Source organism: Gossypium arboreum, chromosome 3, assembly GCF_025698485.1.
Source record: "Gossypium arboreum isolate Shixiya-1 chromosome 3, ASM2569848v2, whole genome shotgun sequence".
In the NCBI taxonomy this organism is placed as follows: Eukaryota; Viridiplantae; Streptophyta; class Magnoliopsida; order Malvales; family Malvaceae; genus Gossypium; species Gossypium arboreum.
Genome location: NC_069072.1, coordinates 10052539 through 10074877, shown reverse-complemented (window position 1 = coordinate 10074877; position 22339 = coordinate 10052539). Strand labels below are relative to the sequence as shown.

General features: G+C 29.1%; 1 protein-coding gene and 2 long non-coding RNA genes across 7 annotated transcripts; all 3 read left to right on the top strand.

The window, feature by feature from the left end:
• Positions 1–816: 816 nt before the first annotated feature.
• Positions 817–3209, top strand: LOC108456062 (zinc finger CCCH domain-containing protein 15). Of its 2 annotated transcripts, none has more exons than XM_017754654.2 (2): positions 817–1589; positions 2329–3209. In XM_017754654.2, exons 1-2 carry the CDS (start codon positions 1014–1016, stop codon positions 2638–2640), a joined length of 888 nt encoding a protein of 295 aa, XP_017610143.1. In that variant the 5' UTR covers positions 817–1013; the 3' UTR covers positions 2641–3209. The 2 variants fall into 2 exon arrangements, with proteins under 2 accessions (XP_017610143.1, XP_017610142.1); XM_017754653.2 differs by having other exon boundaries at positions 2314–3209.
• A 4444-nt stretch (positions 3210–7653) lies between these two features.
• On the top strand, positions 7654–9015 carry LOC128290260 (uncharacterized). Of its 2 annotated transcripts, none has more exons than XR_008279943.1 (2): positions 7654–8054; positions 8904–9015. It is a non-coding gene; the product is annotated as an uncharacterized LOC128290260 (long non-coding RNA). The 2 variants fall into 2 exon arrangements; XR_008279944.1 differs by lacking the exon at positions 8904–9015 and adding an exon at positions 8567–8830.
• A 4183-nt stretch (positions 9016–13198) lies between these two features.
• Positions 13199–21676, top strand: LOC128290259 (uncharacterized). Of its 3 annotated transcripts, XR_008279941.1 has the most exons (3): positions 13331–13799; positions 14316–14337; positions 21406–21676. It is a non-coding gene; the product is annotated as an uncharacterized LOC128290259 (long non-coding RNA). The 3 variants fall into 3 exon arrangements; XR_008279940.1 differs by lacking the exon at positions 14316–14337 and having other exon boundaries at positions 13199–13799; XR_008279942.1 differs by lacking the exon at positions 21406–21676 and having other exon boundaries at positions 13199–13799; positions 14316–14720.
• Positions 21677–22339: the final 663 nt, after the last annotated feature.

The following is a 22339-nucleotide window of genomic DNA, read 5'->3' as shown; positions in this document are numbered from 1 at the left end:
AGTTCTAGCCTTGTGACACTAGGAGATAGTTATAGTTGTGATAAGGAAGTAATCTCCTGAAGAAAATGATGGCTTCCTCCTTCCTAAAAATACTTTTTAAATCAAATCATTAGTCAAATTGATCAGACTGTTGGTTTGTCGATCTGATCGGTTTGACTACCAATTCAATCGACTTCCAATTTAATTGGTCCAAAAACACCTTCCAAATTAACATATTAATTGACTCTCAATTTAATCGATCTGATCCATCAATCTGATCTAAATCAAATAACATTGCTAAATGGTTTATATGTCTTAATCTCGCTTCATGACTTAGAAAACCTCGCAGACACAATTATCCCCCCATCAAATTAACTTCAATTACAAGCAACTCATATCATCAAAAGCTCTCTCTAACCGCATCCGGGCCTCGCATTTCCTGTGCCATAAGTTGTTTCTAATTACAGAAAATCAATTAGACAACCCTGATAAAATAATCGTGACCGTTGGATTTACACAAACATGATTGAGCTTGATCATCATCCTCCCCCCTCCCATTATCTGTTGTCAAAACTTGAGGATGAAGGAAAGCGTAGAAGGGTATCCTTGCTAATATAATTAAATCAAGAGGACATTTACGTCATTTTCTAATGGTGTGAATCCTGCATTGCCAAAATGCAATGCAAGCGCACTTATCTGTTTTCTGCTGGTACCACTGTTGGTGCATGCAAACAAGTATTGCAACTGTTATTTGTGAACTAGAAAATGAAATTTACAATTTAGATTAAATGACTTAAATGCCCTAACAATGATTTAAGATGATTGAAATCCAAGGGAAAAAGTAGGTAAAGAGTTGAAAATTCTAAAGTGAACAAGGGGTAATTCTATGATGTGCTTATTTAACGGTTTTGATTCCAGAATTCCTCTCTACAATTCACTGCCAGGCCACTTTTTTCCCTCCAATTCGATATTACGGTGTTTTTTTTTTTTTTACTTTTTTCTGCTTTCTCTAAATTCTTTTTTCAAGCTTCGGTATGCAAAACGACAATGTTTCAACCGCCTACGGTGACCTCGCAGCCGGAGAACTGAACCATCACCAGAATGGCGGAGTTTACGCTTCCTCCGCCGCCAACTCATCCGCCTCTCTCTTAGCTCTCCACCATCCCCGCATTCTCATGCAACAGCATCAAGATATGATCAACCGTCACAGCCTCTGCCTCTCGCGCTTCCGCGAAGCTGCAAAAGAAGCCGAATCACTCCGCCAAGAGAATACTTCTCTACGATCAGTCAACCGCGACCTCAACAAGCAACTCAACGCACTGATCCAAGCCTCTGTTCAGGATCACTTTGCATCCTCTGATTACAACACCGCGCCGTTTGATTTGGTGAACGCGTTGGAAGGACTTTGTTTCGGCGGCGGCGTAGGAGAGGAAGAAGTTTCTGATATGGAAGGTGAAGTGGATGTCGAGAGGGTTAAGTTGCCTAAGAGCATATCGATTAGATCTAACGAATATCAGAAGATGATGAGTAAAGCTGGAGCAGCGAGTCATCGTGGTAAAACTCGGGGACTAGCTCAGACTTCTAATGCTTCTCAACAGATCAGAAGAGCTGTGAGTATAATTTTGACTTACTTCTAATTCTTTCCCTTATTCTGTTCGGATAGCAAATTCGTAATTGCCAGTCTATTGTTCTACATTATGTACATATCGCCAGTTTATTTTCATTTTTAGAGTTATATTTATTTGCTTATTTCTAAAGCTATATGTCAGGCAAAGCTGGCATCAGAACAATATTCTCGCAGCCAAACGACGGAACGAGCACCATTAAGCATTAATTACATTTTTTATTACGGTTTTATTTAGTGAATACCTTCTCTGACTTGGTAATGAAGCAATACAATAAACTTAATTATTTTAGACGCGACTGAGATGATGATATATATTTAGTTCAAATTTATTCTTGTTAGTGCCTTTTTAGCCTTTTGGGGGAGAAGTGAGGAGCCAGTTCAAGGGACTCTGAAATCATCCTTGTGTTTTATCTGTATAACATGAAAATTTGTTAGTTTAGAGTTAAGACTTTTGAAAGTTAAAACGATGGCGTTAGTAAGATTGTTAACAACCAGAGGTTTGCTTAGACGTGTAAGGTTTTGTTTGTATGGTGAACTGCCTTGTTACCACCAAAAGAATGTGAAATGAGAATATTAGTAATAGATTATTCATTTGTTTCTTGTTCTTAATTAAATTTTATTGAAATGAGAATATTAGTAATAGATTATTCATTTGTTTCTTGTTCTTAATTAAATTTTATAATAGATAGGGTGAATAATGTCTTTAGGCGAATGTAAAGCAGAAGGTGTACGTGCAAGGAGGGAAGGAGGAGGAAGAGCTACTTGAACTGGAAGTATACAACCAGGGCATGTTAAAGACTGAGCTCTGCAACAAATGGCAAGAGACTGGTGCCTGTCCATATGGTGACCACTGCCAGTTTGCTCACAGTGTCGAAGAGCTCCGCCCTGTAATACGCCACCCTCGATACAAGACTGAGGTCTGCAGGATGGTCCTTACTGGTGATGTCTGTTCCTATGGCCATCGATGCCACTTTCGTCACGCACTTACTGAACAGGAGAAGTCCGTTGGCCACCTAAAGCCCCAAACCAGGTAAACCTATTCGTTCAGGCGATTATCATATTGGTTGGTAGCTGTAGAGATGTTCATATAATTCTGAACCCCAGTTTTTTTTTTTTATATAAATAATGTGCTTAATCCAGTCAGTTTATAGGTATGATGAACATGTATTAAATTTCGAAATTGGAATCATAAAATCAAAGAAAAAGTTACTAAAGATGGAGATTAGTAGAGGCTTTGTGTTCCCCGATGGTGGGAGATTTGTTGAGGTGATATCAGATATGCACTTTTTTCTTTTTACTTCTCTTTAATATGTTTGTTTCGTCAAGTAGCATGAGTACTTACGGGAATGTTTGGTGCGCTTAAGCCAAGCAACAATCCGACAACAACTAAAAAACATAACCATTAATGGTAATTATGTTCTTAGATTCTGGCAAGGTAAGCAACTTCCGTGAAGTCAATATTGATGTCATTAGCCATTTGAAACTCCTCCTGGATGAGCTTTTTGTTGTATACTTAAACTTATGGCATACTCATTGTCGTTTTTAAGTTGTATCTTATTAGTATTATTATAAGTACGGAGTAATGAAAATTTTGAATTAAAAACCTCATCTTATTTTGGTAAATGCTGACTGCTAGCTATATGAAGATAGAAACAGGTTCCTATGTTTTAACACTATACTCTTTAACAAGGAAATATTAAAGATTTTAGGTTTTACATCTGAAGATTCTGAACATATAGCAAATTTTAAGTATATCTATGGAACAAAACTGATTACGATTGAAGAAACTAAAAGTTATGGGTTCACATTTATACGTATAATTAATGAAACTAGTTAATATGGTACGAGGGAATCTAATTCTGCTCTTATAAAATTTTACAGCAGACTGTTAGCTGTTGGCTCCTTCTAAATCCCACACTGAATGAGAGCAAATGTTTGCCGCCTCATCTCCAATATATAGAAAGGCATACATGAATATAAGATTACATTTGATGATATAAGATTTTATTATTTGATTAATAGAATATAAAATTATGTAAAAGTATAACCTATTTGATTGTTTTTTAATATTATTTAATCATGATAACTATTGTTTTATTAAACTTTATATATTAATAAATAATTTTATACATGTACGAACAATTATAATTTATAAATTCTAATTATAATGATAATTAATAAATAAATACTTAGAGTGAATATGATAATTATAATTTTAAAGTTGACATCTACTATTTCACTGTTAAGAAAAAGAGATATTTTGTTTTCACTTGGACTTAAATTTTATTAGGAAAAAAAAGACGAAATTGATTAAAATTATAAAAATAAATGGTGAATTAATTCAAAATTTAATATTACGCGCATAAGTTAAGATAATCTAAGGAATGAGTGTATTGAGATTGAACCAAATATTTCAAAATCTTGATATTATTTGAGAATGTGAAGTTATAAGGTGATCAAAATATGAAGAATTCAAACAATGTAATCTTATTCCACAATGTGAGATTACGTGTTGTGCTATATTCGGCCAACCAAACACACCATTAATTTAAAATCTAATTTAATTTTGTTTTAAAAAAAGTTTTAATTACTAAAAACCCCTTCAAAGATAATTTAACAAAAATTCAATTGAGCCCTTGGATTGTGGTTTTTTGACGAAGTCCCGTCGAATTGTTAAGTTCTAATGTGGCATGATGGTTGATATAGAAAAATGATAATGTGGTGATTGACATGACATTTGACGTGAAAAAAATGTTGATATGAAAAGCTTAATTGATCTTTTATTATTTATACGGACTTAATTGATTTTTAATTATTTAATTCAAAATATCAAAATATTATAAATTTTGGAAAAATAAAATAATAGGAAAATTATAAATATTATAAAAATATAGAATATTATTAATATGTTATGAAAAATATAATAATATATAAATTTAGAAATTATAGAAAACAATTTAAAATGTAAAAAATTATAGAAATATATATAAATTTATAAAATTCTTATGAAAAGTTATAAAACTTATTAAAAGTACTTAAAAGTTATATAAATTATAAATATATATATATAAGAAATATATAGAAAAATTTTGTTATTTGAAATGCTTGGATTTGGTTTTGACGAGTGGTTGAAATATAATGATGTGATTATACTTGTATGGGTGTTAAGTAAGAGGTTGATAGACAATAAATTTAATGTTTAATGAGTAATGGTTTTGATTAGCGAGAGATGGTACAAGAAAAGTTGATAATGATGAATTGAGATATGATGCAAAGTAGTGTGAGAGAGAAACAAAAATGAATAATATTTTTATTAATTTTTAAAATTATTAAAATTATTAAAATATTATAAAAGTTATATAAGTTATTAAAATGATTATTCATTTTAGTATTTTTTATCCTTTTTTAGAATTCTTTTAGAATTTTTATAATATCTCAAAACTAATTAAGCACTATTAAAATAATTTAAAAAATCAATCAAACCATAGTAAAATAATTTAAAATGAATTAAACCATTGTACTTTTTCTAAAGTTCTGTGGAGAGTTTCCATCCCTCAACTACAACCCGTCGATGGCTGGTTCTTTCTAGTTTTTTTTTTTTTTTTTGGTGGCTCAAGATTAACACCTTTCCCAGGTTCGCTCTTTTGCATCTTCTAATTTGGCAGCATGGATACGCTATTTTTTTATGGAAAATATATGGGGAATAAAAGTCTCTCCAATCTAGGTAGAGAATGATGCTTGGAACGATTATATATTCGAAGTTTCTGGAAATCTGCAAAACAATGGATACTTCAGGGAATTTGACTTGAAATGGCCCCAAATGGAATCCTCCACTCCTTGGATCAATCAAGATAAATATGGATGCAGCTTGTGACAAACAAAGCCAAATAGCAAGATTTGTAGCTATGGCTCATGACTGCAATGAAAGTTGCCTCACCAGTTTTAGAGGAGGCGCTGTTGAGGGTGGTATGAGCAATGGCCACTACAATAATCATTGCAGGTTGGCAATTTTTTTGGAACAAAATTGTTGAGCTGTAATGGCTGTTGATATCTTGATAATTCATTTTTCAACATCATTCCATTTAAAACACTATATTTTGAAGATTAGATCATATCAGATTAAGAAATCTAATCTCCGTAAATAAGAAGATTGGACCGAGATATTTTGAACACTTATCTCTTACATCTCCACATTATCCCGGACTCTATTATTATATTTTATATGTTATTTTAATTGCATTTTTATAGGGGAGATTAATTATAATTTACCTAGTATGTTAGCAAGATGAAATCATTATATCTTGAAGAGATTTGTATAAGTTTCGACACTTATCTGTTTATTAAAGAACTACTAATTACGAGTGAAAACAAGTGTAATCCTTATTTTTTAGCCTTAAGTTTTCAAGAGAAAAACTTATAGATCTTTAAGTATAAAGGTAAAATTACTAAAACGAGGTGTGTTAAGATATAAATTACTTATTGTATGAATTTAGTAGATGAACTACCTCTTTAAGAAAGACCTTACAGGCATAAAAAAATTTAAATTGGGTCAGCTATTTCATTTTTATTTATCGTAGTTACACTCTCGACGTTCACTAGCTGTGCCACTGCTTATATCATTGCTCCCTTGTTCTTGCAATTATCGTTTTATCTCTTTAAAGGCAATGGTAGTTTGATTGGCAACAAGGTTGGAGTGACATTATCACTGAATATGTTAAGTACTCTACCATTATCAATTGTTTCCTGGGAAAGGAAATTGCAGGAGGGGAGTTTGCTATTGTTTCTAAAGAGTCCCTTTCGTTTTTTTAATGAGAATTTTTGGGTGTCTTTTTCATATGTTCTGCGAGCTTGTAAATGGACAGTCGACTGGGTTGCAAGAAAAACAAAGATGTGGGATTATGCCCATGTGATTGGTTTTACATTTTGCCTAGGGATGTAATGTTTCTGTTTTTTCGATGAAATGAAGAACTTTTAACCCAAAAACAAAAATAATTTATCTCAAAACATATAATAATAAATAGGAATAAATATTAAAATTATACATAAATTTTGATCTAATATGTAATTTAATATATAAATTTTAATTAAATTATGATTTTAATTCAATTATACGTGTTTAAATAAATGAATATATCAATTATTTATATATGTAATATGTAAATACAAAATAGTATTATATCAAAAAGATATAAATAGTTTATGAAAATTAAATAAAATTAAAATATCATTTAAAAATTATACAAAATTAAATTTAATGTATAACAATACACACTAAATCAAAATTCATAAATAATTTTGAAATTTAACCCTAACAAATACTACAAATTTTAAAATTTAAAAATATTGAAAGTGGTTAGCAAGTCGTGATTGTAACTTTAGCCAAATTACTTAAAAACAAAACTCATGACCCTTTTTTTTTATTATTGAATTGATTTTGAGTGTCAGAAGCTGACTTGGCAAAAAGTGTGTTTCGTGAAGGTGTTTTTAACAATTTAGCTTTTTTTATTTGTTGGTTAAATGCTTGCACTTTTTACTCTTGGGTTCTAAGTTTGAATCTCCTCCCATGTTTGTTTTTTTCTTCTTCTTTTTTTTTAAAATAAATGATTCAAGCTTTTGTTCTTAATGTTAATCAATGTTTTAATTTATAAATATGTTATTTTAAATTTTAATTAAAAACATGTTTTTAAGTTTTAATTAAAAACTTCTTTATTTATATAGACAAAATAATAAATGCGTAAGTAAATAATGAAAATAAATTATATAACATTATATTAAATATATTTTATGTTTTAAAAATTAAAGACATGTTTATTAATTAATAATTTGAGAATAGCATGCTTAATAATTAAAAACATTAATTAAATTTTTAAAAAATTGTCATTAGAAAAAAATATGGGAGGAGATTCGAACCTAAAATTTTTTATGTACGGTTTTTATCACGTGAGCTTCTAACTCTAAAAACAGTTTATTTTCTTAAATAATGTAAAAGATTCCTAAATCTTTAAAGTTTTTAAAAAAGTAGCATTTTTCACTAATTTTGCCACGCTCATCTGTTACCAATTACAGCCGGTCCCGCACTCGATAGTTTTATGTTTTGAGGGTTATACATAAGAACTAGGGCTTTCGTCAGCGTACAAAGGAAAAGCATAGGCGATTGGTATGAGCACCTATTTATAAGGTAGCTTAAAATGCCTAGGAGGCTCCCTGAAGAAAGGGAAAACAAAGGCTTAGGCCGGTGAAGGTGGAAACGGAGAGAGAGTTTCTGGAAATTTTTGGAAGTGGGGTGCGAGGAAAGATCATTTCTCTTCTCTTTTTTATATGTACACACACACACACACACAAAGAGATCAAACCAGATCTTTCCTATGCCCCCCATTCCACTGATTTCTAGTTCTTCTTCTCCATTTTCTTTCTTCTTTCTTTCATTTCATGCCTGCACCTTCGCTTGGTAAGTTCAATTGGAAAATCTTATCTATTCTTCTCGTTCTTCGTTTCTATATGTAAACAGATCTGTTTGTTGCTCTTTCAGCACACACTTGTTATATTTTGTTTTTTTTTCCTTTCTCTGATCTTTAATGTAAATATAAGTCATCTTCCATGGATTTCCTGTGAGTACAGTTGAGAAATCGTTATTGTGACACGGAGATGATATGCAGATGTATTTTATCCTTGATTTCAGATTCACTCTCCCCTTTTGAAGATCGATTAATTCATGATTTTTGTTAGAAGACGAAATTTTGTCAAGATAGTTGAGTATGGTTTAAGAATCTTTTTGATATCTGAAATTTTAAGCTAATTATAGTAACAAATTTGTCTGGGAACGGTGGAAGCTTTGGATCTGTCGTTGCTACACAGTATTCCTTTGTTTCACTATTTGACAGAGTGTGCTCTTATATAACTATACCACAAGCTATAATCAAAATTAACAGCTTTCCCTTGTTCCCAAACGAGAAATGGCAGGAGTTGCAACCATAGTTCTTGATAACGAAAGTTACTAGTAAGAATTGAATCTATTGTAGTGGCTGAAGCCTTAGCCAAGGATTTTCTGTTCTGGGCGACCTCTGCTAAAAGGGTTATCTTTTGTTTTATGTGTTGATGCTTCTTTTGTCCACTGATAAAACGAGTGTTGCTGTTGATTGGGTCACTGGATGCACTAGGATAAGATGGATGATGGTTACTTCTAAATCAATGGATTTTTTTTTTTTAAATTTTGATCGGGAAAAACACAGTTTCTAGTAGTGTAAATATTTCACTACCTTCGTTTCTTTACTCCACTCCAATATTTTTTTCAATTTAGGGCTACTTGAGACTGCTGACGGGGTTGAGAATGCTTATTGCCGATGGGTTCAAAAAACTGAGAAAGCTGTCAAAAGTTAAAATGTTGATTTTAAAATAAATTTAGAGAATAATTAATTATTCTAATATAATTATATGTAAAATATATTTTTAAATACTTTTTTAATAATTAATAAGTAACTTGTAAGTTTAATTGCACATGAAATATTTTAAAATTTAAATACAATAATAAATAATATTTAAATAATTTAATATAATATTACATGAGATATAATTTAATCTAAAATTTTAAATATAATTTAAATAGTTAATACAAATAAAGATATTTTGATAATTTGTACTCCAAACCCAAAAACTAAAAATATTTACGGCACTTTTGGTTCATTGGAATTGAATAGTAATGAAATAGAATTATAATTAGTAATTTAATTATTTGGTTAAATGGAATGATATAGAAGTATTAAAGATTATTCTTGTATTTAGTTGAATGGAATAGATGTTGTAATAGCATAAGGAAAAAAATTGAAATGACCAAAGTACCCTTAATAAAATATTTTTAAAGTAGATGATTATTGTTATTAAATTTTAATAGAATTATTATTAAACATATTTTAATATAATTTAATATAAAATGATTATATTAAAATATTTCATATATTTTATTTTTATATATTCTGAGTCTAAGTTTTATAGGATTAATTTGAAAATTAATTTTATTTTATTATTCAATGTTACATGAAATAGTCATTCTTTAATGATATCAAAGAATAACTATTATGAGAAGATAAATAATTGAGAAATAATGATAATTCTATTGAATAAGTATTATATTTAATTAAATAAAAGAATAATTTACCATTGAATGAAAAGGTGTTAAACTCTTAACTTTTGCGTTTAGTTGAAATGTTTTTTTTTTTAGCACTTTTAACCTCAAAAATCACTTTTCCACTACCAAACATATTGCCAAACTGGGCCCTAATAAATGAGTTCAAAATGAATTCTACACATACTTTATATTAATAAATGAGAAAGTAGTAGACTAAATCTTTATTCAAATTAAATATTAAAATATTTTATACTCTTAATTTATTTTAAATTTAATTTCAATATTGTGCATTAAAAGTCTTTATAACAAGTCAATACTTGAATTTAACAAGAATTTTACTAATATTGGTAATTTTAAAATTTATGTCAACCTTTTATTAGAATAGAATAATGAATTAACTAATCATGTTAGTTTATGACAAATTTAAAGTATGGAGAATAAATTTCAATATAGTGATTAAAATTGAAAATTGATCATTAGTATATAATCTCATAAAAAGAGAGTAAAAACTATATATTTAAATGTGTGTCAATATTTTAATCAGAATGAAATATTTAAGGTCCTACATAAAATTTAAAATATTAAATTACGTTAAAATTAAAATTTAGAGATTAAGTTTTAAATTTAAACATAATATAGTAAACCAAACAATCGATTTAAAACCTTTCAAAACTTGAAAAACCAAGATGGAAGAAACATATCTGAAAGGTTGAGAGAAAAGAAACCCCAGGAGCATAAGCATAAATCGGTCTCACATCTCTGCCAAGCAAGACAATGAGATTATCAAGTTTCCATCATGGAATTTTGATGATTGAGATGAGCCATGTCTAAAGCCAAGTGTTGGAGCAAGCATGCAAGCATTACTTCTATTCAATATTTCATCATTTACTGTTTACTTTATTTTATTCGTGCTCATAAATTAATTTTAAATGACAACTTATTTAAAAGAGAAATCTAATTTTACGTTAATGATGTAGTTAGTCTTGAGAAAAACAACCAAATAAGAATCACATTGCACTAAGTAAAAGTTGGACAAACTATTAAACTACTTAGGGCGTTGGGGAAAGTAATAACAATGTCACTGGAACTATTAAATCTAGAGATGTATTCAGAGTCATTAATCCAAGATTATGTTGGTCATAAATTAAAGGACATCCTTACCACTACCATAGTGATTTGGTGTATTTTGTTCAATTGTTATTTGGATATTTACTTGCGTTGATATCTTTATTATTTTATTGTCTTTTTATTTATATTAATAACTTAGTTAATTAGTAATTTGAGTAAATAGATGAAATCATTTGCATACATTTTTCTATGGGTTTGACCAGTAGAATACTTGTAGTTATCAAGAGGAACTCATCCATTGGATATGTCTTTTTAATGTGGCCTAGCGAGTTGGGTCAATTCGAGACATAAAGAAGTGGTTTTTTAAAGGCAAAACCATGATGATGATTTTCTATCTCCAAAGTGTTTGTTAAAAAATGTTTATTATTTTTTTTTTTAAATCGAGTTGGTTTGTGATATTTAAAGTAATAAATTTTTATTAAAAAGTATTTGTGCTTTATGAGAGATGGATTTGAATTGTTCTTGGATTTCAATCAAAGAGCTTTTTCCATTGTCCTCGTACCTTGAATTGGATCAACTTTGGGCTTGAGCAACATGAATCAAACATAAAACAAGAAGTGAGAAAACAACTTCTCTATAAAACGAAAAAGTTTATTATTCTGAAAAGTAGAATTTATGTTTAGGAATAAATTCTTCATATTTTTCGACAGAATAACAATATATGAATGAAGTATATTTTCCTTTACCAAATGTATCTATTTAGAGATAAAGATAAGAGAATCTTGGTTAAATAAGAATAACACAAATAATATTCATTTAATAGAAAACACTACCCTAGTTCAACTAAGGAGAGGGAGTGGCACACTCTAGATAGTAACATTAGGGTTGCCACTCTTCGCATGTAATTGGAGGGGATTTGGGCCTCTCTTTTATTAAATTCAATTATATATGCTTCCTAAATTATATTTGATTTTTATATTCAATGAATTCATAATGATTGATTAATTTAATTTAATTTTCGAATTCCAATTATGTGATTATAATTAATTAAATAATAATTTAAAAATCTTAAATTAATTCTCAAGTCATTTTCACCAAGTAAGAAAACATAGTCTTTTATTGAATACGAAGAAAACATAGTCTTTTATTAAATACGACTTATTTCTCTAACTTCATTATTTTCATTCATTTGATTCTTCACGCAATTCATTTATGATTTCAACGAGCTAGTGAAGGGACCAACCGAACATATATAATTAAGACACAAATAATTTATAATTAAGTTCATTTTATAATCCATGTTCTAAATTCATAATTGTGGTTTCTAATAATATCATCTCAAAAATTAAAACTCACCTATATATATTCTCTTTTATCTATAGTATTAGATAATTTGTGATTTAAACAAAATGATTATATAATTATATTTTATTTTTAAGATTACTTTTTTTTTTTTTAATTTTGTTATTTGTTTGCCTTCAAACGATTTAGAAATACGAGAAAAGGAATCACTTTAATTGCAAGGCGGACCAGTTTGTCTGTTCTAAAACCTCGGGAGTTGTGTAATTTACGTATCTTATTAATATCTTTATTCTAAAAACATTTACGCCATTAATTTGTTGGGTAAACTATAGAATTGATTATCCAATTTTCATAAATTTTATTTGGACACAAAATTTTAAAAATTGTAAAAGAACATTTCCATTATAAATCATTTTCATTTTGATCGCCTACAATTAATTTGGGGTTAAACAGTATTATTGTATATTCATTTTAATCACTCAATTTTAGTAAGTTTTCATAACTTTTATATGAAATTGAGTTATTCAATTGCAGAGATAAAATCCAAATTTTTCCATATAATTTAATTTCTTGTACAAACATCAATTTCTCATATAAAAATACAAGTTTTTTACTGAAAAACTAAATTATTTTGGAAAAATATAGGAAATTAAAAGATAAAATGTTTTTTTAAAGGATCAAAAGTTTTTCGTATAAAACTCAGACAATTTTCTTTTAAACCCCAAAATTAAAAACTTAAAATTAATTCTTAAAAAGAAAAGAAAGGAAAATAAACAGATAAAATGAATTTTTTATATAAAACTCAAGTTTTTCTTTATAAAAGCGAGGTTATTAAAGGAAATTAAAGAGATAAAATGAATAATAAAAAATTAAAATTTATTAAAATTGAGTGAGTAAAATAAGTGTATAATAGTATTATCTAACCCCAAATTAACTACGAAAAACCAAAATGAAAATGATTTATAACGGTGGTGCCCTTTTTGCAATTTTTGTTACTTTCAATGTCAAAAATAAAAAAAAACTGTGAAAATTAAATGATAATGATTCACTCTAATTTAATATTGTTAAATAAAGGCGAAAAAGAAAAGCAAAGTGGGGTGGTGGGTGAGTTAATGGTCTTTTACGTTGAAAGCTTTTCTCGCATTCAAAACTTAAGCTGCAAACAACCCTGCAGTACCCTTCTTTTTCACTTTCATTTGCTTTTTCCACGTGACTTCAACCCAACGCGGTTTCTACGCAAAAAGAAAGACAACCAATGTCTTTGCTTTTCTCCTCTTCTCGCTCGTTTTCGTCTCTCCCTTTATATATTCAGTGCCAAAGCCCTTGCTCACCAATCCGATGTGAGAGAGAGGGGTAGAGACGTGTGATGGAAGTTTTTGGAGATGGGTGGGTTGGCAAAACGCTCCCTTCCTCTTTCCCATATATTGTATTTGTAATAATATATGCAATGAAGTTGATTTTGCCAGCTCCGCCCATTCCAAACATTTGCGCTGCTTCTCTCTGTCCCTTGTGTCTCTCATCCAATAAATACTTGGGGTTGAGTGAATAAAAAGCAGGAAGAGGGAAAGGGAGACAGTGGTGTTGGGAGTAATAGGTATGGGGGGTATGGGCAGGTTTGTGTTTTTTCAAGGCACAATTCTTCCCAACACCTCCCATACCCTTCATTTCCAACCGTTGCTCCCCTTCCCTACCCTTTTTCAGGTTTGCTTTTCCTTTTACTCTCAATATTTACATCTTTAGTTATTTTGATATATATATTTTTATCTTTTAAGCTAAATTTGTCCAAAATATTTTCAAAAAAAATTGTTTTTCTTATAAAACTGTTGACTAAAAATTAATTTAATTAATTTTTATAACGATACTACATAATAATTCATGTATATTTTTATATTGACATAACACATTAACAAATAATCTTAAAAATATAATAAATTATAAATTATAAAAAAAGAGTTTATAAAAATTCAAAAAATTAGCAAGAATAATTACATGTTGGATTGTCATTTAAGATGCATGTTTAGAAATTTAATATTTTAGTTAATATTTTTATTAAATAAAATAATAATTTAATTCTTTTATAAGGTTAATGGTTAAATTTTTTTAAAAAAATAAGGGTTAAATTTACCCAAAAAATAAACCATATTATTTGCTGAAAGCTTTTTATTTTTGCTCTTTTTTTATATGTAATTTATTTGAGGTGTATTAATTCTTGGACAGAGATGTCTCCATCAATCGCAAGGTATGTAATATTGGGTGTTTATTATTTTGTCACTGTGTTCTCAAAGAAATCGACCGCTATAGATGCTTTCCATAAATAAATAAAAAGAGCTACTGATGCCATATGCGATATGCCGTATGTGATATCTTTGACGATAGGATAGATCATAGAACTAGGATGCTTGTTAGTTAAATAATATCAATGGACATAAATTAGTATTGAGGATGAGTTTTTAAAACTCGAATCGAGTTAAAAAATTTTGAGTTAGTTGAGTTTAATAAATTTTATTTTAGTAATTGAACTAATTTAAAATTTTTCGAATTAAAGTCAAAAAATTTTGAGTTGAGTCGAGTCAAATTAACGAATTTTATTATTTATATTTAATGTTCTGTTTACATGGACCGATTATTTTATTAGTAGACAAAATACAAGTTTTTAAATTAAATTTGAGAAAAGGAAAAAATGAGAGTGGGGCAATTTGAAAAAAAAAGTAAGACTAATGTGTAAATATTTATTAAAATAACGTAGTTTTGTCTTTTAACTTTAAAAAAGGTAAACATTTATTAAAACGATGTAGTTTTACATTTTCTTATTTAGGTTTTCGGATAACTTGAATTAGGAGTGAGTGTTCGATCGATTTGAGTGAAACTGTTCGAGTTAAATTAGATAAATTAATAATGTTAAATTAAAATCTTGTACAATATAATTATTTCCATGTTAGAACATATAAATTTGAAACAATATATATTTGAAAAAAATTTAAAGCGAAATAATAAAAAATAAGATATTTTAGTATGATAAACTTAAATCATTAATCACTTATTTAAATTTTAAAATTATTATTTTATAAAATTTTATATATTTTTAGATTTTTTAAATACAAATTTTAGAATTTTTATAAATATTTTGAATTTTAAAATTTATTTTTAAAATTTGAAAATTACTTTAATTTTTTTTAAATTTTGTTAAGAAAGAGACCAATTTACTCATTTTCAAAATTAGTAGGGACCAAAATGGTATTTATATTAATTTGTTATTTGAATTATTCGAGTTATGCGACTTCTAAAAATTCAACTCGACTCGAACTTGAAATCTAAAATTTCTTATTCGAGTTGACTTGAATAATTCGAATAACTATATTCGATTGACTCAAAATTTAAATTTTTTTTTATTTTTTCTAATCAAATTGAATTTTGCTCACCACTAAATTAGAACTGTTGTAAAATTAACTTTAACAAATTGCGGTAGAAAATGGAAGCGGATTTTTTTCCATGAATATAAGATTAAATTCAAATTTTAGGGCATTTTTAGATGGATGAGCGTCTATCTACAGTTAGTGTAAAAATAACGGGCGGTGAGATTAGATATTTTAGTGATACTGTAATGTAAAATAAAAAAACTAAACGTACCGCACTAAAGGTAAACACCTATCTGAAGGGGCCTATCCAAACAGCTCTAAATGATACTATTGTGAGATTGAAAAAATTTAAAGGAAAATAATTGAAATGCAGTCTGATTATTGTTAAGAGTGTTTTATTTGAATATCTTCTTCTATTCAAATAAAATTGATTTCAAAATGTAAAATGAATGAGAATATATTTGGTTATAAAAAAGTTGTTAGATTAATATTTTATTTTGAAAAATTAAGTTTCGTTTGGTTTTAAGAAATAAAAGTCATTTTCATTTTTTTACAAAATGAAAAATATCGAAAGAAATGTATTTGGTTGAAAATTTTAAAATAATTTTTGAAATATGAGAATATGTGAAAATTTTAGAAATGTGAAAATTTGTTTTCACTAAATTACTTGGTTTTGTATTTTAAATACATTGATACTATATCAGACTTTTATAAGTGCAAAATAAAATTTTCAAACTGTTTTCAAATATTAAATTTGATATTTAGTTTATTTAAAACTTTTTTATTTATATTTAACAAATGTGTTTTTCATTTTTTAAAGGATAAAGTACAAGAATAGTCATTACCTAAGTGGTTCGTTCTATTTTGAACCTTCAACTATAATTTTTTTATTTAATTACTTAATTTTTGAAATTTAATATTTTAGTCACTCTTATTGTTAATTTAGTTGTTCAATATTTACACAATTTATCAATTTGATCCCAAATCTAAAAATCAAACAAATTTAACTTTCAATGCTTACAAAATTTTATAAAATATATTAAAATAATTTTATATTTGCTTTTAAAAATTTTAAAATTTATATTTGCTTTTTTTTATAACTTATATTTACTTTTCTCATAAACAATGCTTATTTTCTCATCAACCAAACATATGAAAAACCTAAAATTAAAGTTATTTTTTATTTAATCTCTTTTGATTTACTCCCCTTTTTACTTTGTTGTATTATTTGTCTCAAATGTCTAATTAAAACCCAAAAAGATGCTTAAGATTAACAAATTTATAAACCCAAAAAAATGGTTAGGTTGACGACATCAACACTAATGGCCTTATTCTTTGCTACAGATATAGTACCGGTTTAAGACTTTAGTGCTCTCGTGCCTTTATCATTTCTAGCTCAAACATTGGAGAGAGATTGCAAGTCAAGGTTATAGCATTTGATATTTCAAACTTCTTCAATTAAATGAAAGAAAGAACAAAGTGAAAGATAATCTGGAAAGTCATTTTGGGTACAAATCTTAAAAATATTTTTAGATTTACTTTTTAAAATTTTAAAATTACATTTATTTTTTAAAAAATTTTAAGATTCTTTAAATTTTTATAATTTTATAATTAGGAATAAAGTGACAAATCTTGTAAACATTAAGAGCTAAATTTGTTGAATTTTTAGATTTAAGATTAAATTGATTGTATATGAAAATATTAGAGGAAAAATTTATTATTAGGCTAATAAAACAAAGCTCACGTTGGAATTATGTTAGATAACTAATGGAAGAATGACTAAAATATTTAAATTTGAAAAGTTGCGTGACTAAAACAAAATAATAATAATAATAATAATAATTGAGTGACCAAAATAGAATGAATTAAATAATTGGATGACTATTCTTATACTTTATCATATGGAGGCGATGGTTGAACTGTCATTTTTGTCACTTCTTATGTCATGGGTGAAGAGGTTGAGATCTTTATCTTTTCCCTTAGAAGACATCTCCCCATCCCAAACAAGGGCGATGAAAACAATCTTGATTTATTCCCTCACGACCTTATTACCCCTCACAACTATGTAGGTGACCTCAACTTGCACGATAGGATCCTCCACCTTATTTTTACTTGGATAGTGTCTCCTACCAACAAGCACTTCAGATTTCGTAATTCAGATGATTGGATGTGGCATTGATTTCGTACAAACCATCACCTTAACTTTGTCTCAATCATTTTTCTTAACATTGTCGAGATTGTCTGTCTTCCGGTGTTTAGCAACAAAACTCTCCTCTCTCATATTTTCGAGCCCTTAAGTTAAACATTAATGTTAACCTCAGTCGAGCCATTTCTTCCTATCTCGATATGTTAGTAGCTCATAGTTGTGGTTGGATCAAATGTGATGACGAATGAATTTGCAATCCTGAGTGGACTCATCAAGCTCAACAAGTAGTCGCTGGTCATCAGGGGAAAGACATGTAAGAAGAAGATGCTCCTCAACAAATGAATATTCTTGCTTTGGCACCTCTTTCATCCCCTCATATCCTCGTTCTTCTTGATGCGGTACATGAGTTGTCATTGTGTGTTAATGCTTATTTTGATGCATTAACAACCTATGTTAGTAATTGGTACAATATTTTGGATGAGCGCATCTCGATCTTGCCTCTTGATTCCCTTTGCCTCCGGACGCCTAATTTATTTTATTGGCTTAAAACTTTCCTAGTTGTTTGATTGGGATATTTGCTACTTAACTTGCTTTTGTCTTCTTTTATTTCTACTTTGGATGATATTTTCTATGTTTTTATTGTTTGACGCATGATCTTTTGGGTGCCTCTTATTTGCTAATATGCTTTGGTTGTATCATGTGTTTTTACTTCATTTCTTTCTCATTTCCATGTGCTTATTTGTATTATTTTATTATATTTTATATCCTTTTCTCATGGTCTATCTACTCTTTTAAATCTCCCTTACTTTTTCAAATGTATAATTCTTTTTTGTATTACAAAATGGGGAGAAGAAAAAGTAAAATTTACAAGTGAAAATATCTTTATACAAGCTATATGGATTAAAACATAAAATAATAGTTTTTCAACTAATTCTAAAAATGCTTTCACTATTAGAGTTAAAAATCAATTCATAACTTTTGTAAAATGTCTTCATCAAATATTTTGAGGAAGCTTAACTTGAAAATAATGTTTGAGTAAGGAGGAGTTAGCAAATTTTTTCAATGATTTTGTTATATTTAAAAATGGAGGATTGTTAGCCGTAGTTTTTCAAAAGTTTTGATATAATAAAGTTATGATAAATTCTCCTTAATCAAATTTGCAATCAATTGTAATAAGCTTTTGTAAAATTATTTTTAAGTTTTTACAAATTCATCAAATGATAAATTTTATAAGATGTTTTTGAAAAATACTAATTCAAGTCAAAATTTACAACTTTGGGACACTTCTACCAATAGAAGTGTATAGAAGTATCAGTAGAACCAAGACAGAGAGCACATCAAGAAATCATTTAGACTTCTATCGATACTTGGGAGCTCTTCTATTGATAAATCCCTAGTTGTATCGATACTTGGGAGGAGTTCTATCGGTAGAAGTAAGTTATAGAGCATTCCAAGCAAAGTCTTAGATTTCTACTGATACTTAGGAGGACTTTTACTGATACAAATAAGTCAGTAAGCAATTTTTAGATTTCCTAACACCTTCTACCAATACAACTATTGATGCAAGTCTGAACGGTTGAAGCCCTCAGACTTTTACTGATACATCAAGCTCCAACAGTCATAATTTTGAAGATTACTACCGATACAAGTCCACTTGTATCAATACAAGTGGTCTACAGTCTGTAATTAATGCTCGAATTAATTGTAACAATAGCTCTAATTGACTCTCAACGTCTCCAAACGTCCCCAATGTAACAACCCATTTTTAGTGAAATCGGAATAGTGGTTTCAGGACCACAAATCCGAGTTCGTAAGGGAAATTAATTTAATATTATTGCATGGTCTGCATTATGTTAGGAATATTGTATAAAAATTTTGTTTAGATAATTTTACCGATTACATGTCTAATTTGATAAAAGGACCAAATTGCATGAAATGCAAAAGTTGAGTTCTAGTAGCTATAAGTATCAAATAGCCATGGAAGTCAAAATTGGAGGCCTTTATATAGCAAATAGACCATTAAGAGGAGTTAGTAGATAAGTATGCTTAATCATCCATGGAAAATTAAATAAAGAAAATAACTAAATTGGAAAGTAAAAATAATAATAAATGATAAATGATTAAATAAAGGAGGATCAAATATTTTTACATGGAAACCCTAATCAGAAGAGCTTGAAGGTAGCAAGCTTATTTGGCTCAATTAGGTGAGTATTCAAGTCCCGTTTTTTAGTAATTTTTATGTTTCCGATGTCGTAATAACTTAATCTAGCTATCTCAGGGATTAATTTGTAAAGTTATCAAAGTACTAGGGTTTTTCCATGGATGAGTATGCATGAGTTATGAAGTTTGATGGTAGAAAATGAAAGGTTGTTGATAGATAAACAACTTTTGTAAAGTGACTTTTAATGAAATTATAATTTAGGGATTAAATTGTAAAGATGCAAAATTCATGAAAAAATTCTAAATTTTATGAAAAACACGGCCTGTTATTGTGACATATGAAATTCAGCTAGACTTGGAATAATGATTAAATTGCATGAATTTTATTTTCCGAGCCTAAGGATGAAATTGTAATTAATCAAAAATATAGGAAAAATAGTGATTTTGCCTAAGATGTGAATTGGATTGAATTGAATATGAATTTTATTAAATTGAGCTAAATTTACTTGTATAGATCCGGATAGACCAAATGCGGAGCTAAATCGAGGTAAATAAAAAATAGCGGATTAGTTTGATACAAGTTTACGAACATTGTTGAAGTAAGTTCGTGTAACTAAATTGTGTATATTTATATGCTTGAATTCAATGTTGTGTATGTAATTGTGTTGTTGCTATGAATATGAAATTAATATTATATCCCAAAATGCTTAACAAATATCAAGTCTTGATTAAATAAATGAAATTCGATGGATACAAGATTTCTCGTATTGGTTGTGGTCCTACATATGTTGTGAACACACCACAGCTCCAAAGAGTGTCCCATTATTAGCCCTCTTAAGCTTCCCGTTATATGGTTCTTACGAGCTTCTCGTTAATAACTTTTCGGAGCATCCCGATCAGTTGTGATCCTGCATGTGTTATGGACATGTTGCAGCTATTATGAGCGTCCCGTTATATGGCTCTTCGTGAGCTTCCCGATTAAAGACTATTCGTGAGCTTCTCGATTAAAGGCTTTTTGTGAGCTTCTTGATTAATGGCTCTCCAGAGCTTCCCGATATGGCTCGCTTGAACTTCCCGATACATGGCTATCTGGAGCTTCATGTTTAATGACTCTTCGAAGCTACCCGTTACTGGCTCGTATGAGCTTCCCAATTATGACTCGTATGAGCTTCTTGTTATATAGCCTGGATAAGCTTCCCGTTATATGGCTCACATGAGCTTCTTGTTATATGGCTCGAGAGAGGGCTTCCTGATTATGTGTTTTAATGAGCACTCTCGAATATGAATTGATGGATTATAGATTTATACACTTCTTGTGTATTACTGTGTATTCATTGATATTTTAAATAGTTTAACGAACAAAGTTCTGAAATAAGTTAAGGTAAATTTTGAATGAGATATTACCTGTATACACCTAAAATCACATGAAAATTTGATATTTGATGAGCTTATCCTTGATTCTTGATATTCACATGAAATACATGACTAACATGTTGATGAAGTTTGTGTTTAGGCTATTATCCAAATTGCTTGAATGTATTTTGTATGTTTACCTTAAATGTAAATGAATGGTAAGTTTATTTCCTATTATACGAACTTACTAAGCATTAAATGCTTATTTTGTTTTATTTTCTCTGTTTTATAGTAGCTCGAAAGCTCATTAAGGTTGGAAGCTGGTCGGAGACATATCACACTATCCATCGACTCATTTCAGAATAAATAGTAAATTAATTTTTGGTTACAATGGCATGCATAGGATTAAATAGCCAATGTTGGCATATAAATGTTTTAGTTGTAATTGGCCATTGTTATGGCCTATAATGAATGTGTTTTGATCTATATATATATATATATATGAGATAATGTCATGCTTGATATGAGTGTTAAATATGGACAATTGATAGTAAATTTCATAAGTATGTCTAAATGTATTTTTGGTCAAATAGGTAAGTTTGGATATATGGATTTATGAAGTAATATGTCATACTTAAGACTTGATTTTTTTTTGGCTTGGTTTAAAAGATTTTTTTTTTTGGCTTGGTTTAAATGTCTTAGATTGGCTTGTGTATGTGTTAAAGTGTTTATGTAGGTGGAAAACTAATTGGGTGAGAAAAGTGGCCTTGAAAATGGTCTATTTTCGTCCACACGGGCAGAGACACGGGTGTGTGTCTCAGCGGTGTGTGACACACGGCCTAGCACATAGGCATGTGGTTTGGCCGTGTGTCCACTGTATCTTTAAAATTTAAAATAGAATGCTCAGGATTTTTCACACGGCCTGGCATACGGGTGAGTGGCTTGGACGTGTGACCCCTACACCTACAGACAGCCTAGCACACGGGCGTGTGACTTGGCTGTGTAACCCAAGTCAGAGAGTTACACGAGTACAAACGCGGGCTAGGACACAGTTGTGTGCCCCATTTCAAATGCCCACACGGCCTAAGACATGGGCATGTCTCTTGGTCGTGTGAGCCACACGGCTTGACCACATGGGCGTGTGTATCCTGTACCTAGGAAAAATTTTGATATTTCGCTACAAATTCTCTGAGTACTCGATTTAGTCCCGACTTGTTTCTAATGTA